The 14,620-nt window shown below is 44.3% G+C and overlaps 2 protein-coding genes across 2 annotated transcripts; both read left to right on the forward strand.

Moving 5' to 3' along the window:
* The first annotated feature begins 791 nt into the window (after positions 1-791).
* CSUI_010054 (rna polymerase-associated protein rtf1) lies at positions 792-2,426 on the forward strand. The gene is made up of 2 exons (XM_068070161.1): positions 792-1,007; positions 1,632-2,426. The coding sequence occupies exons 1-2, from the start codon at positions 924-926 to the stop codon at positions 1,815-1,817; spliced, it is 270 nt and encodes an 89-aa protein (XP_067917862.1). The 5' UTR covers positions 792-923; the 3' UTR covers positions 1,818-2,426.
* A 2,698-nt stretch (positions 2,427-5,124) lies between these two features.
* On the forward strand, positions 5,125-14,384 carry CSUI_010055 (oxoglutarate dehydrogenase (succinyl-transferring) e1 component; the record flags this gene model as incomplete). Its single annotated transcript, XM_068070162.1, has 7 exons — positions 5,125-8,797; positions 9,870-9,971; positions 10,592-10,658; positions 11,086-11,282; positions 12,233-12,398; positions 12,986-13,132; positions 14,044-14,384. The coding sequence occupies exons 1-7, from the start codon at positions 6,329-6,331 to the stop codon at positions 14,382-14,384; spliced, it is 3,489 nt and encodes a 1,162-aa protein (XP_067917863.1). The 5' UTR covers positions 5,125-6,328.
* Positions 14,385-14,620: the final 236 nt, after the last annotated feature.

Consider the following 14,620-nt stretch of genomic DNA (forward strand, 5'->3'; position numbering starts at 1 on the left):
ACACATATACATACATACATACCTACATAGGTAGATCAAAGATAGGTAGATAGATTAAAGATAGATAGATAGATAGTCTAGGTGTGGAGCGGTCTCATGTGCATCTCGTCTTTGTCTAGTATCGGCCATCGTGTTTCATGTGGAGGAGATTCTTTCTCTCTTTCTAGCTCCATGTATCTACCTAGAAGGAACCTTTTGCTCAACAGGGAAGTTTGGCGTTAAGGCCTTTCTTCCTGTTTTCTTCTTTCTTTCAGCGTCAGAGAATACCTTCGCCACGCTCTCTCTCTTCTCTTTCTTCATAAGTCCTTACACACATGTAGCTGTACACTCACACGAACGTATATCTATGTACCTGTATGTGTATGCTGTGCACTTCAATATTTGGACCTATGTGCATGCACAGATAGCCTGTGCGCTTATATATATATATATATACATATACATATATGTGCTGTAGACTTGTGTTTATATATATATATGTTTATATTCATTCTTATCAGGGGAAATCTCCAACCGCATAGGACACACGTGTATGTATGAATATATCTGTATGAGCTCATATCTATCTATATATATATATATATATGATAGAGATGCATTCATATGCTTCTGTGTAGTATCTTTCAGTCGGAGTGTGAGAATACGTCCCCTTCCCGTTTCCTCTTCTCCAAGAGCATGGAAGGCAGCAGTGACGTTTTTCTGTCTCTTGTGCATATGGAGGGAGATCTTTTTCATTCGAAAGAGTTCTTCTTCAAGCTTCTCCTTCTCCTTTATTCTTTTCTATCCTAGGTGGGAAAGACTTCTCTTTCAATGGAGTTGATCGGCGAACTTCCGCATCTCCTCCCGGGGCCTCGAGCTCGGTCTGTCCTAATAGTGGAGGAGTCTCTACCGCAGGGGCTTTTCAACGTGATGTGCTAGAGACAATGGGCTTAGCCGATTCCTTCCTCAGCTCTCTTCTTCAGTCAAATAGCCAAGAGCAACGGAGCTACGTGGAAAAAGCTATCGAGGTAAGGAGTCGTACGAAGAAGAAGAGAACAAGACCTCCTTTATCACTATTGAGTCTTCTCTCATGAAGAGAGGTGTTTTGTCCCCATAAGCACAGACCGACAGAGCTCACTTTCCTTTTTCTCTATCTCTATGTATGTATGTGTGTATGCATACGAGATGTCGATCTTAATCTCCGCAGGTACACCTCAATGCGTATGTATGTGTACAAGTGGAGGTGTCTGTAGGTAGGTAGGGGGATAGTGAAGAGATAGACAGATCTAAGGGTTCTGAATGGTCTTTTGATCGGTTTTCTTTGACAAAGAAGATAATGGCCGTGAGAGAGAGCACAAAGGCATCTTATTCGATGTTATGTGCATCCGTTTCTCTTTCGGGAGGCTGCAAACATATCGACTGGCTGAAGTGAGAAGACCGAGATGGAGCTAGCTCGCCCCAAGCCGCGGGCTAGGGGGGGAAGTCTCCTTCCCGGGTATGTCGTTCTTTGTGGTGCTTCTTGACCGGAAAGTTTCCGTGTAGACAGACTTCCTCTATTTTCATCCTGTGTCTTACTGTGTTACTTAAGGTTTCGCAAGAATGCCCGCGTAGACATTCGTGTCTGTGTCTACTTGTCTCCTTGGCTGTCTCAGCTTTACCGGGGGTCAGGGCCGCTTGCTCTTGGCGATTTGAATGCTATACCTCCACCTCCTTCGCATGCAACGATCGTTGCTCTCCTGCCTCCTACAGAAAAGCCTCCAGAAAACTGTCTCTTAATTTCTCTCGAAGATTATAAGCAACAAGTCGCACAGCTAGCCAACATGAAACTCGCAGGCTAAACAGGATCTCTCTTCTATCCACTCGTTAAAAGTAACTCGATCCCTATGTAGGGGATGTATGTACACCTAGATCGAGATAGAGAGAGATATGGATACAGTTGGAGAGAGACATACTGATATATCCAGAGAGAGAGAGAGTCAATTTCAAATACCTGTCTATCCGCCTAGATATAAAATCCACCCCATCTATTATGGACGCATACATATGTATATGTATATGTGGTGAATGTAGGATGTATACACGTGTAGTGTGTGTGTATGTATGGTCGTATATTCCTGTATGCAAGGTCTGTGCCTGCAAGACATGTATGTGTCTTCGACAGCCCGTTCAGGATTCTGGCGCAGTCTTCTTAGAGACTAGAGCCGCTCTTTTCTCGAAAAGCGCCTCTCCCCCCCCCCAGGACGGGGATGGATTTAGATGCACATACAACACGTACACGTGTACTTGTATATGTGTACGTAAGGTTCTATAGGGTGCATTCTTTTCTTTTCTGTCGGAGATTTATTTTCTCTTTTATTTCGCTTTCTCTTCTTCTTATTCAGCCTTTTGAAGTGTCTATGAAGACTGCATGCGTGCATGAATTCGGTCACTGTTGCACTTTGAGTTTGCTTCTTCTTCGTTGTCATGAGAAAGACGGCATCTTTCAGAAAACCCTGGACGTCTGTCCTTTCTGTTGTCTTAGGAAGAAGTTTCTTCTGTCTTTAACCGCTTCTTTCGCTCTGATCTTTGTCCCGAATCCCTTCACAGCAGCAATCTTTCTGGACCTCCTGTCTACATATTTATGTATATGCCTTCAAGTGTACAGACAGCCGCACAGTAGTCGCGTAGAGAAGGAGAGACAAGTCTCTATCATGTCAGTCAATGAAAAGCTAAGGCAGTTGGTGTCTATAGAGAATGTGACCACATAGCTCTCTGCTAGGGAAGGTCACCTCAGTGCTTCTTGGCGCATGCAAATCTCTCCAGTCTAAAAAAGAGCTCGAATCAGTCGTCCGCCTCCAACTAGCCCCTGGTGACCGTATATAGGCATATCCATGTATTCTTATGTGCCATTGGCGCATATACGTATAGAGAGAGAGATAGATATAGGCATACACAGATGTGTGTGTATGTCTAAGAGGATATATGCCTTACTTTGTATAAATATATATATATGCGGTTGGCGCAGAAAGAAAACAGTGAAGGTTCGATCTTGTTCTCCTTTCGATTTTAGAAAGTCAAGCTGTACACATCTACTAAAGAGGAAGAAATCTTTGTCGGCGACCTCCTTGCTTGAAGAAGAATCTGACAAGCTTCAGCGTCTATCGACTTTCTGTCTAACTCGTTTTCTCACTGTTGTAACCCGGCATAAGTAAGCTATTAGCTATCTCACCCCAGTCGATTTAGCATAGCTCTCCTTCGTTCAGCTGTATGTACACCTCAACTCTAAGTCAATCATTACATGCAGACAGGGGAACGACAAGTTTTCGCAGCAGTGGAGAGACATACGGAGGTCATCTTCCGCACACCACGAGCTTGTCTTGGTGTTTCTCTTTCTTGACGAGCTGTCTACCCGTCTTTCTCACCGATGTCGCTTAAAGTTTTCTTTCTCTCATTGATCACTTGGAAAGGTCAAGGATCAAAGCAAAGTTTCTTCCGTGTCTTCTATTGCGACTCGCACATCAAAAGCAGCGCTGAAGGCGGAACTTACGAATTTGAGAGAACTAACTATCACAGATATGAAAAGTCGTTCTTCATTGGTAAACGATTCTCTAGGCTAAAACGCTCCTGACCTTTGTTGCTTCTTGTGGCTAAATTTCGGTTTTAGATCGAAGAAAATTTAAGCTGAAGAAACTCTGGTCGTCTCGCACGGAGACTTGTTGCCCCGATTCGGAGATTCCAAACGGCATGAGAAGCTAGCTACAATCCTTGTTTCTCGGACTACGGTCCTTTTCCTGTTGAAACTTGAAAGGAAGGTGCCGTCTTTTGTTTCTACTTGACAAGGAAGCTGAAGATTTCCACCTTCTGCCCCTCTCGTACCGCACCTCTCAAGGGAGACCAAGTGGGCGTTCGTTGTTCCTTAGTTACGTGTCTTTCATAGTCACTGAAAGAGTATTTGCTACTGTGTAATGACCTGTCCTCCATTTCCTCTCTTTCTCCTTCTGTTGAGAACAAAGCCAAGGCGAAGAAGAGGTCGAGTGAGACGATACCTCGCCAAGTTAGTAGATGTTTATAGACTTAGTCCATTCATCGCAACTACTATTCGAACAGACTCAGCCGGAAGAATACCGCTGCATGCTCCCCCGTGGCTGTGGTAAGTCTGCCCTACCAGCTACATAGCCTTGGGTCGATTCTTAACACTCCAGCTGGTAGTACGTAGCTCCCAGGGGGAAGCGTCGCGAGTATAAAGATAGATACATTCCCTCAAACAGATAGACAGATACACAAATAAACAGATACGTGGTCTACATATAGACAGGCCATACATATATATTTATATATACCCGTAGACACACACCATCCATCTCCGTCTTTCCTAAGGAGCCGTGGAGCTCTTTTGCTTTTGTTGATGCATGTGTGTAGGAGTGCAGCGGTGTCTGTCTCAGAACAGCGCTTTCAGGTAATAAACCAGCCTTTTGTATCCGCACAAGACAATGCTTGCATTCGCGGTGTTCTGGAAAGGCAGTAGATACCACGCCGGCCCGTTGGCCCCGTCAAACAAGAAAGACGCGAATGTCATGCTCTTGAAATAGACGATTCCTGCCTGTTCCTCGAAGAACTTTCCTTTAAATCTCAGTAGAAGAAAGAGACGAGAGAACCAATGCACCCGTGTAAGAAGAAACCGAAAAGAAAAACAAGCGCGGAGAGAGCATCACCGGTCACTTTCTTTTCTTGTTTGAGTCGGCTTGATATCTTGCTTTGGAAATGGAGAGGATGTCGTGAAAGGAAAGAAGAAAGAATTAGAATAGGCTCCAACCCGATTCTGTCGTTTTCTTTCTTTTGCCATCTTGTGCTCTATGCACATACGTACTTGGGCACTTTCTACACCGGTAGAAGAGAGATAGTAAGAACTCTGCTGGCACCTTCTTCTTAGGTCGTTCACCTATCAAGAAGATCCACTTCAACGTCCGCTCTCCCATGCAGGAAGTACGTCTCTGTTGTAACGGCGTCCGCGATGAGAACATCCACTGTGCTTAGATCCCTCAATTCACCAAAAAGAACATTCTAGCCTGTCCTGTGTATCACTCCGATCATGGTAGGGTGACTCCTTTTCTAGATGCGCAGATAGATAGAGAGAGAGGCTTTCCTTTGAGTGAATTCACTTTGCTTAAAAAAGAACACCGTCGGCTTGGATGAGATGGGTTGAAGACCAGCGAAAAAGAACCAGACAGATGGCTCGGTGGCAATGTGCATTGGTGATAGTCTCCCTACCCCCAGGTTCTCACATTCCCGAAAACGGACAGACAAGCGAACCGATTTTGTAACTCCCCTTCTTCGCTTGGTTTGCCTCCTCGTCCAATGAATGACGATCAATAGAGGTTCTACTTACTTACTCACTCAGCTACGGCTGTGTTGTCGTTGTTAATCATCATCTCCTTTTTGGACTACACGCAGGAGGAATCCTGTGTTGTTCTTCTTAGGCCGTTGCGTGGAAGGTTGGTTTCTCTGGCTTTCGTCGTTGTTTTGTCCTGATCTTTTTCTTTTCTGATGGCGACAGGCGAAGTTGAAGAGCCTTTTCAGGTCCTTTTTCTTGAATCAACGGAGTGTGGAAGAAGGTTTGAAGAATGGATCGGTGTACATGTAGTATGAGGAGAATCCCGAGCAGAAGAAACCGACTCCGCCTCCTCTCTCGCTTTTCTTTGTCCCAGGAAGAGTAGCAGCTCGCCGCTGCTCTTGCTGTTGCTGTCGCTGCTGACGCCCCCCTTTTTTAACTCTTCTTTGATAGTTCTCGGGTGATCATTCGCTCTATTAAAACTCTTTCTTGTACATAAGAACCTAGAATAAGTTGCGTTGGAGGACTTTTTTCGCATGTGAAAAGGGAACGATGGCTCTAGCGCCGTATGTAAAGCGTTTTGATTGATCACCGTCATCCTATCCTCTTCTCTTCAAGAAAAGATCGACGACCGTCCCTACTTCACTCACCTCGACAGGAGAACAGAGGGGAACGTTGAATGGAGGATGGATTTTTGCTTCTTCTAAAGAAACTTCTCGCAAAAAACTCCAGAGTGCAAGCAGGAGAATCGCCTCTTGTTTTCCTCCTGTTTCGTTCACGATTTACCGAGCGCTTTCTTCTCTCATCACCACAAAAGAGTCGGCATTCTTGAAACACCCATTGTTTCTCTCTCCTTTCTTTCCTTCTTTCTTTTCAGAGTTGTCGCAACTTTTCTTTCTCTCTTTTGTCCTTATCGTCTGCGGTTTTTAGCCGTCTCCCCTTCATCGTTCTTCAAAGGATGTTCTTTCTTTGACAATAATACGTTTTCTGAATCGGTTTTCGTTCTTTCTCTCTCTCTCCTTCTCTACACGGCTTTTCAAAATGCGGTGTACTCGCTCCTCTCGTGTTTCTTTCCTATGCCGTCCAAAACGGAGGTCTTTGCCTCTCGAGAGAGGTAGCATCTTCCCTGATCCTCTTTCGTCATCGTCTTCTTCTCCTCCGCTTTCTTCTTCTCTTCTCAGCAAGACCTCTCCTGTTCACATTCAAGATACTCGGTGTATGGTCACCTCTCGTTCAAGAGCGGCCTATAGCCGTGATACGATGGCGTCCGCGACCGCAGCATCTATTCCACGTCTAGGGTGTCTCCGTCATAGCCAGAAGACCCTCGGCTTCAATAGAGGTCTAGGTGTTTCCGTGATAAATCGTAAAGACTTCTCTATTGGTGCCTTAACATCTTCTTCCTCATCTTCTTCTCCATGGAAGAAAGGCTTAAGAGAAGGTAGTTCTTTGTTGGCAGCTGCTTTAAGACAACCGACCGGGCAGCATCGAGGAGAATTTCCCCTTGGCTTTGTTCTTCTTCAGGACCTCTCTAAAAGACTTTCTACATCTTCTTCGTCGCTTCCTTTGGTTTATCTTCATGGAAACACAAGTCATAAACTTCCTTATGTCTTTGAATCGTCCTATATGTCCTTCCACACCACCTCCAAACCGACTTCTCTTCTCTTCACTGCCCCGTCTCTATCTTCTTCCTCTCCTGTGCTGTGTTTTTCTTCTCTTCCCTCTTTTTCATCTTCAACAAGCAATACGATGCTTTCTTTTGTCGACCAAAGACGTCATAAGAGTGATAGTGGGCCCGTAGGTACCGCCAAGACTCCTTCTCCCTCCTCCTCATTCACTACCGAGCCCTTTCTAAGTGCAACAAGCGGTGGGTATATAGAGCAGATGTATGATATCTGGCGTCAGGATCCTAAAGCCGTACATGCGTCATGGGCTGCCTACTTCCAGAATATCACTCAAGGCTTACCTCCCGAGAAAGCTTTCTGTTTACCCCCTTCAACACCACCTGCAACTTCTTCTTCTTCTTCTCATCTTCATTCTCTTCCTTCTGGAGGTGGTATGACTGTACCTCCCTCTTCTTCTTGTCAAAAAGGAAGTCTCGCTTCTTCTCAATCCGGTCAACATCGTGTGTTGCCCTTCATTCCATCCGCTCCAGGATCACTCCCCGCAGGCGCCTCCTTCGTTGCGCCAGAGGCTCTACCAGTGTCTCCTCAGCAGAGTGTGCATGATACAAGCAGGATCATCCAGATGATTCGTGGGTATCAGATGAGAGGTCATGAGTTAGCTCGAATCAATCCTTTAGCGTTGCCTAAGCAAGCGCCATTTGTATCTGTCTCTCGAGCAGCCAATGCATCGGGGAATCTAGATTATGAGACTTACGGTTTTACCAAGTCCGATTTAGATAAAGTCTTCGATTGCCGTGTTGAAGGCATGACAGGGTTTCTTTCTCCAGAATTTCCTCCTCGCCCTTTAAGACAGATCGTTCAGCGATTAGAAGAAGCGTACTGTAGTTCTATCGGCATTGAGTATATGCACATAGGGGATCGAAACGTATGTAACTTCATTCGCCAATGGATCGAGACCCCTCGCAAATTCACCTTCTCGGACGAAATGAAGAAGAAGATTCTTGCACGTACAGCACGGGCGCAACTCTTTGAGAATTTTTGCGGTCAGAAATTCAGTACAAGCAAAAGATTTGGCTTAGATGGATGTGAGACCATGATCGTGTGTATGAAGGCGATCACGAAGAAAGCGGCAAGAGAAGGAGTGAATAGTGTGGTCGTTGGGATGCCTCATCGAGGGCGTCTCAACGTCTTAGTGAATGTCCTTCATAAGCCCATGCAGCAATTGCTCTCGGAGTTTCTAGGCAATACAAGCTACTCGGCAGATGAATGGGGGAATAGTGGGGATGTGAAGTATCACTTAGGAGTGGAATTCGATCATTTTGATGCCGATGCTCAGCGGTATATTCACATGGGGATCTTAGCCAATCCATCGCATCTTGAAGCCGTGAACCCATTAGTCATAGGACAGGCGCGTGCCCAGCAATACTATTCGGAGGACATCGACCGCAATAAGGTGTTGCCTATCATTCTTCATGGAGATGCCTCTCTGGCTGGTCAAGGCGTTGTCTATGAAACACTTCAAATGAGCCAATTACCTCATTATCATGTGGGGGGGACGATTCATATCGTTGTCAACAACCAAGTCGGATTCACAACGAATCCCGTCGATTCTGGAAGTGGTCGATACTGTACAGATATCGCCAAAGCTCTCGATTGTCCCGTCTTTCATGTTAATGCCGATGAACCGGAAGACGTCACCTTCGTGGCTGAGCTAGCTCTGGAGTATCGACAAAGATTCAAGTCAGATGTCTTCATTGATCTCGTCGGTTACCGACGTCTAGGGCACAATGAACTAGACATGCCTAAATTCACTCAACCTCTCATGTACACCCTCATCGCCAAAAAGAAACCTGTCTTCGATCTCTACTCCCAGAAACTCAAAGACGAGGTAGGTTCTCTCTTACAAGCTCCTTATCTCACAGAGACATACCAGACAGCTTCTCTCTTCGTCAAGATACGAAGACAGCGACATACCCAGAGAAGATATTCTAGAAAGAAAGGAAGAATACACACGTGATGCCTTCTCACCTAGTCCAGTCAAAACTCTAATGATGGCAGGGAGGAGGGATACTGTTGATGTGAACAGAGAAAGAGAGAGAAAGAGATGAAGATAGATCAAAGATGAGAGATCGAGAGATGTGTTCGTGTATAGCACGTTCATATGCAGTTGTCTCGATCGATGCCTATCTATGAATGATGCACCTGGACCTTCATGCCTGCTCCTCAGTCGTACTACATGAATTGCATTGCCCCCCTTGTAGATCGTCTTCGTCATCTCTTTTCTTGTCTTTCTCCTGGTAGCCCAGACTGCTACTGCGGCCCACCACACATTGACCTAGAGGGACCCTTAGAGACAGACTGCTTTGCTGAGTGTTCTTTTGTCTTGAGAAAAAAGCATTGCTGACAGGTCGCCCGTTATGTACGAGTAGTAGGAGTAGTAGCTTGGAGAAGAAGTTCATTCCTGTAGTCGTCTCTGCCTCCCACAATTTCTTAGATGTTTAGACTGTATAGACACTGCGTGTTGACCGACTCCTCTTCTCTCTCCTGTACAGTTTCTTTCTCTAGATGATGTTCCATTCCACGCAACAAGAGAAAATTCTCCTTCGCCTGTTGCTCTCTGCCTCACCTCTCTCTAGAGAGAAGACGTGGCTCAAATTCACATACACGCACCATGTACATATATTCGCATATACATCTAGTGCTAGTCATATCTTGTATATACACCTATATGTGTATTTGTGCATACTATACATATATATATATATATAGGGCATGAGATGGTAAGGAAGTCTGGAAGAAAGGACATCCGAAGGGAAGGGAGAGAGGATTGAATGCATGCACTCAGATTGCGACCGAGAAGAAGGTGGAGATCCTTGTGTGTTGCCCTACAGGAAGAACTCCTCCTACTTCTTCATCTTGTTTTGTTTTCTTCTTTCTTTCTTTTGTCCTTCCATCCTTAGGGTGTCGTCACAGATGACGACCTGAATAAGTTGAAGTTAAACATCCTAGATTTCTACAATACCGAATATGAGAAGTGTAAACACTTCCTTCCTAGCCAGCAGGTACAAGGGAAAAAGAAGAGGAGAAGAAGAAGGAGAATAGGCAAGAGAGATTTCTGTCTTTCTTCATCTCTTTTAAAGACTCCCGCCCTAGGGGAGTCTCTCTTTCTTTTCCATGCTCTTCTTTTCGATTTCTTCTCTAATGTGTCGTTCTTTCCTTCTAGACTTTCTTTCTTTGCTTTCTTCTTCTTCTGTAGATATGGTTCTCATTCATCATTCGGGGGTATAGAATACACATCCTAAGTAGAGTGCTGCACGTAGAGCTAAAGGTGAACGACTCTGAATAGTAGAGAGGTAGATACGTTCAAGATAGATAGATTGAGACAGATTCGGAATACCGATGGAAAGAGAGATAGCTTTAAGGCAGATACATCAAAGATAGATTCGTATTCTCTAGATGTCACTTAAAGAAGCAGATCGAGAGAGAAATTTGCTTTTTCAAGAGAGAGTGAGAGAGATAGGCCGAAAGAGAAGGAGAAAGGAAGTGGCGGTTATCCCCTGTATCATGCACGCCATCGAGACTTCCCACCTGTGTCTAGACATCGACGTCAAGCTTTTTCTTCTCTTCATTCTTGTTCTTTCTCTCTCTTGTTGCTTTTTGACTGGTCGTTCGTTTGATTCAGTATGAATACTCCCCTCAGTGGAAGCATCTTGTACGCCCTGATGTACCTGCTGCGCCGCAACTCACAGGTAAGAAAGAAAGAGAAAAAGAAGAGAAATAGAGAGAGAGAGAGAGACACTTCATCTGTCGTAGCCTTCTTCTTTTTCGCTACTGTCGTCAAGTTCTCTGTGGCTAGGTCTGTCTATCTGCATGCGCGGAGTTTTGTCGCTTGATAGGACAGATCATCTTGATACGGAGATAGCTATAGATATCTGGGTATCTACCTATCTCTATCCACATGCATAACCCTTCAGTGTCTCTTTCTGTCTTGTGCGGAAGAAGCACGGCTACTAGCGGAAAATCTATAGCTTCTATCCCCATGTCTGTACATAAAGTAGACAGAAAAGATCTGTATCTATATCTATATATATATATGTATATGTGTATATCTGTGTATGTGTGTATGTATGTATGTATATGGATGGAGTAGTGAGTATGTGTGTATTGCTTGGTTAGGTGTGCCTTTGGATCGACTTCGAGAGTTGGGAATGAAGATCTTTACTCTCCCTTCGGATTTCACCGTTCACCCAACCGTAGGCAAGATCTTCAAGGAGAGACTGCTAGCTGTCCAAGCAGCGCCAGATGAGAATCTGATCGACTTTGGCACGGCTGAAAATTTATGCTATGCCACTCTCCTCTCCGATGGATTTCATGTAAGTCGCATGAAGATGAAGATGACGATCGTACATCCTGCAGGATTGATATAATCAACCTATTCAACGTGTACAGAGATACAAATGTACATATATGCATGCACCTATAGGGGAGTTGCGTGGGGCGTACATACTTATATATGTGTATATATTTGGTTCTCGTAGATACAGTTGCATACATAAAGTGTATGTGGAGATGTTCATAAGTATGTATGTCTCGGTTGACGCCGAGAGAGACGGAGACTGGCTGTGTGGGGATGTCTTGGCTACACAAGATGCATCTCTCCATAAAAAAGCAATCAGCCTACCCAGCTAGGCATAGTTATGAAACATCTCCGATGCACACGCGTATACGCATGCATTCATACATCTTCATATCTATATAGATAGATAGATTGAAGATAGATAGATTAAAGATAGATAGATAGATAGATTAAAGATAGATAGATAGATATATATCTATGCGGTGCAGGTATGGGGGGGTTGAGCAGTCGAGTTGAGAAGTGAGTGAGGTTTGTAGTGCATGTAAGAAGGAGGCAAGTTGAAAGGGAAGAAAAGCATGGAAGAGAGGTTTGCTCTTGTCGTCACTACTTGGTCTATAGACAGCAGTACAGTGAGAAACCGCCGTTTACCTCTGTGAAGTGTCGACGTGTACATGCATGCATCTTGTGTATTCTCTCTGTACACATACCGTACATGCAACACTTGCACCAAACATCGTATATGGCTGTATATTAGCCGTCTATCAGCCGATCTCCTTTCAACGCTCGTGCGTGCCGAGTGCTTTGCTCGTCCTTCCCTTCATTGTATTAAACATGCGAAAGACTTTTCCACCCCGACCTTTTTATTTTTCTCTGTCTTTGTTGTTCCTTTCTCGCTTTGCTCTCGTAATTGGTCTTTTCTTCTTTCTTTCTCTTCGTGTTTTTTTTTCTTTCTTTCTTCTTCAATAGGTTCGAATAGCTGGTCAAGATGTACAAAGAGGGACTTTCTCTCATCGACATGCAGTTCTACACGACCAGACGTCTTTCGAGAATTACTGCATCTTTGATGCTCTAAAATCTCATGGCTTTCCTCATTCCGTCACCCTAGTCAATTCTCTCCTCTCCGAATACGCAGGTAAAGAAAGAAAGAAAGAGAGAAAGAGTGAGAACGGAGAGGAGGAGGAAGAAGAGAGGGGCGTGTGAGGACAGCCCAAGTATTGAGATTGATGATTCGTACTACTGTCCCCTTGACATCGTGTGTATAGACAGATGGATAGAAGTAAAAGATGTTTCTCTATCTTTATGGAATAGTTGTTTCAAGTGTATATCTCTATATATGTATGTCTGTCCACGGTAAGTGAACGCAGTCTCTCGTGAGAAAGGTTTCAGAGAGCGTTCGTTCTTCTTTCCGCTGAGATGTCGAGTGTCTCCTGCTCCCGTCTCTGTCGACAAGACACAAAGACTCGGCATTTCTTGCTTTTCTTCTTCTTGCCTTTGTACTTCTGTGCCTCTTTATCATTGTCATGAATCTAGTACTTTCTCTTCTTTCTTTCCTGATGTTTCTTCTGTCTCATTCTCCTTTGTCTGGCTCTACGTCTTCTTCATCTTCCTTTTTCTTCTTTTTCTCTCCTTCTCTCTCTTTCATACATACGTATCTGTCTGTCTCCTATATATGCATGCAACTATTGGTGTGTGTGGGTCTTGTCTGTCTCGTCTCCTCAGCGATGGGCTATGAGCTCGGCTATTCTCTGGAGCATCCTGACTCTCTGTGTATCTGGGAAGCACAGTTCGGCGACTTTGCTAATGGAGCGCAGATCATTATCGATCAATTCATTGCAAGCGGCGAAGTCAAATGGAATAAACAAACAGGTCGGAAAACTACCCATCAACACGCACTTATATATCTATATCTACATCGGTGTCTCTGTTTCTTCTCTCTTTCTCTCGCTGTAGATGTGTGCGTCACATGGAGGTTAGACGTGTGTGTAGATATATGTAGATTTCTCTTTTTCTTCCTTTCATTCTCTTTTGGGCGATCTAGGCAGATATGTGATTTCTGTCTGGAAAGGGGAAAGAGAAAGAGAGAGAAGGAAGGGTGATATAGGGCGCGACCCTGGGGAAGGAAGGTCTGAGAAGGGGAAAGAGTGTATTTATGTATGTATGAGTATGTATGCATGCATGCGTGTACGTATGTATGTATGCGAATGTGAGGTATGTCTACATATTTAGGAGGTTCCTACTTAGGCAAGGAGAGGTCCAATCGTGTCTTTATCTTTTTCCTTGTCGGTTTGTGTGGTATCGAGGTTTCATTGGTCTCATCTTTCCTTTCTGCTCTAGCGAGAGATGTGTCTGCCTGTGTAAGAAAGGAAAGTTAAGCCTCGTTATTTAGTTGTTCTCTTCGTCTAGGTCTTCTTCCTCTTACATCAAAAGAGCTGCTCTTCCCAGGAAACGCCTCGTGCCTCCATTTCGGTGTGCGTGCGTGTATTATCGTCATTTTCATCTTCCCCATACACGTAGACACTCGAAAGTGCATGCATGCATGCACCCAGACCGACAGATGAGCTAGCCATGTCTAAAGCCCTTCTCGCTGGATAAACTTTTTCTCCTTAGTGTTACTTTTTCTTGTCATGGTCATTCTGACGGTAACTCCTTTCTTCGGCTTCTTCGTCTCCCCTTCTTTCTTCCTTCTTCGGTTCCTTCATGTCTTTTTCCTTCTTTCTTTCCGGTGTCTCCATATCCCTTTCTTTCTCCTTTCTTCATTTCTCTTTCTTTCTTGCTAGGAATAGTAGTGATGCTTCCTCACGGTTACGACGGCCAGGGTCCGGAGCATTCGTCAGGGCGGATAGAGAGAATTCTGCAACTGTGCGATGATCGAGAAGATGTGATACATCAGGAAAACTGGGAGCTCGAAAAATCTAGCGTCATTCAACAGCATAACTTACAGGTAACACAGACATTTCAAAACAACGCAATCTCTTCTTCTTCTCATTCTTCTCTCCTTAGTCTATCTATCTGTATATATGTATGTGTCTATCTTTCTGTCTTAGAATGGCTTGGATCGCCGGGTTCTCTGACAAAGACACTGGAGAGTTGTTTAGAGAAGAACGTGTCTCGTGTATAGAGAGATAGGGAGATGTGTATGGCAACGTGTTCTTTCTTTCTGTAGCCATGTATGTATGGATGGGGATACTTCCTCCTAGTCGCCTTGACAAAAAAAGATGTCTTTCTGTAAATAGATAGATAGATTAAAGATAGAGATAGATGGATAGATAGATCAAAGATAGATAGATAGATTATAGATAGATAGATTAGAGATAGATAGATTAGATAGATAGATAAAGAAAGATAGATAGATAG

This window comes from Cystoisospora suis, assembly GCF_002600585.1.
Source record: "Cystoisospora suis strain Wien I chromosome Unknown contig_6603, whole genome shotgun sequence".
Lineage (NCBI taxonomy): Eukaryota > Apicomplexa > Conoidasida > Eucoccidiorida > Sarcocystidae > Cystoisospora > Cystoisospora suis.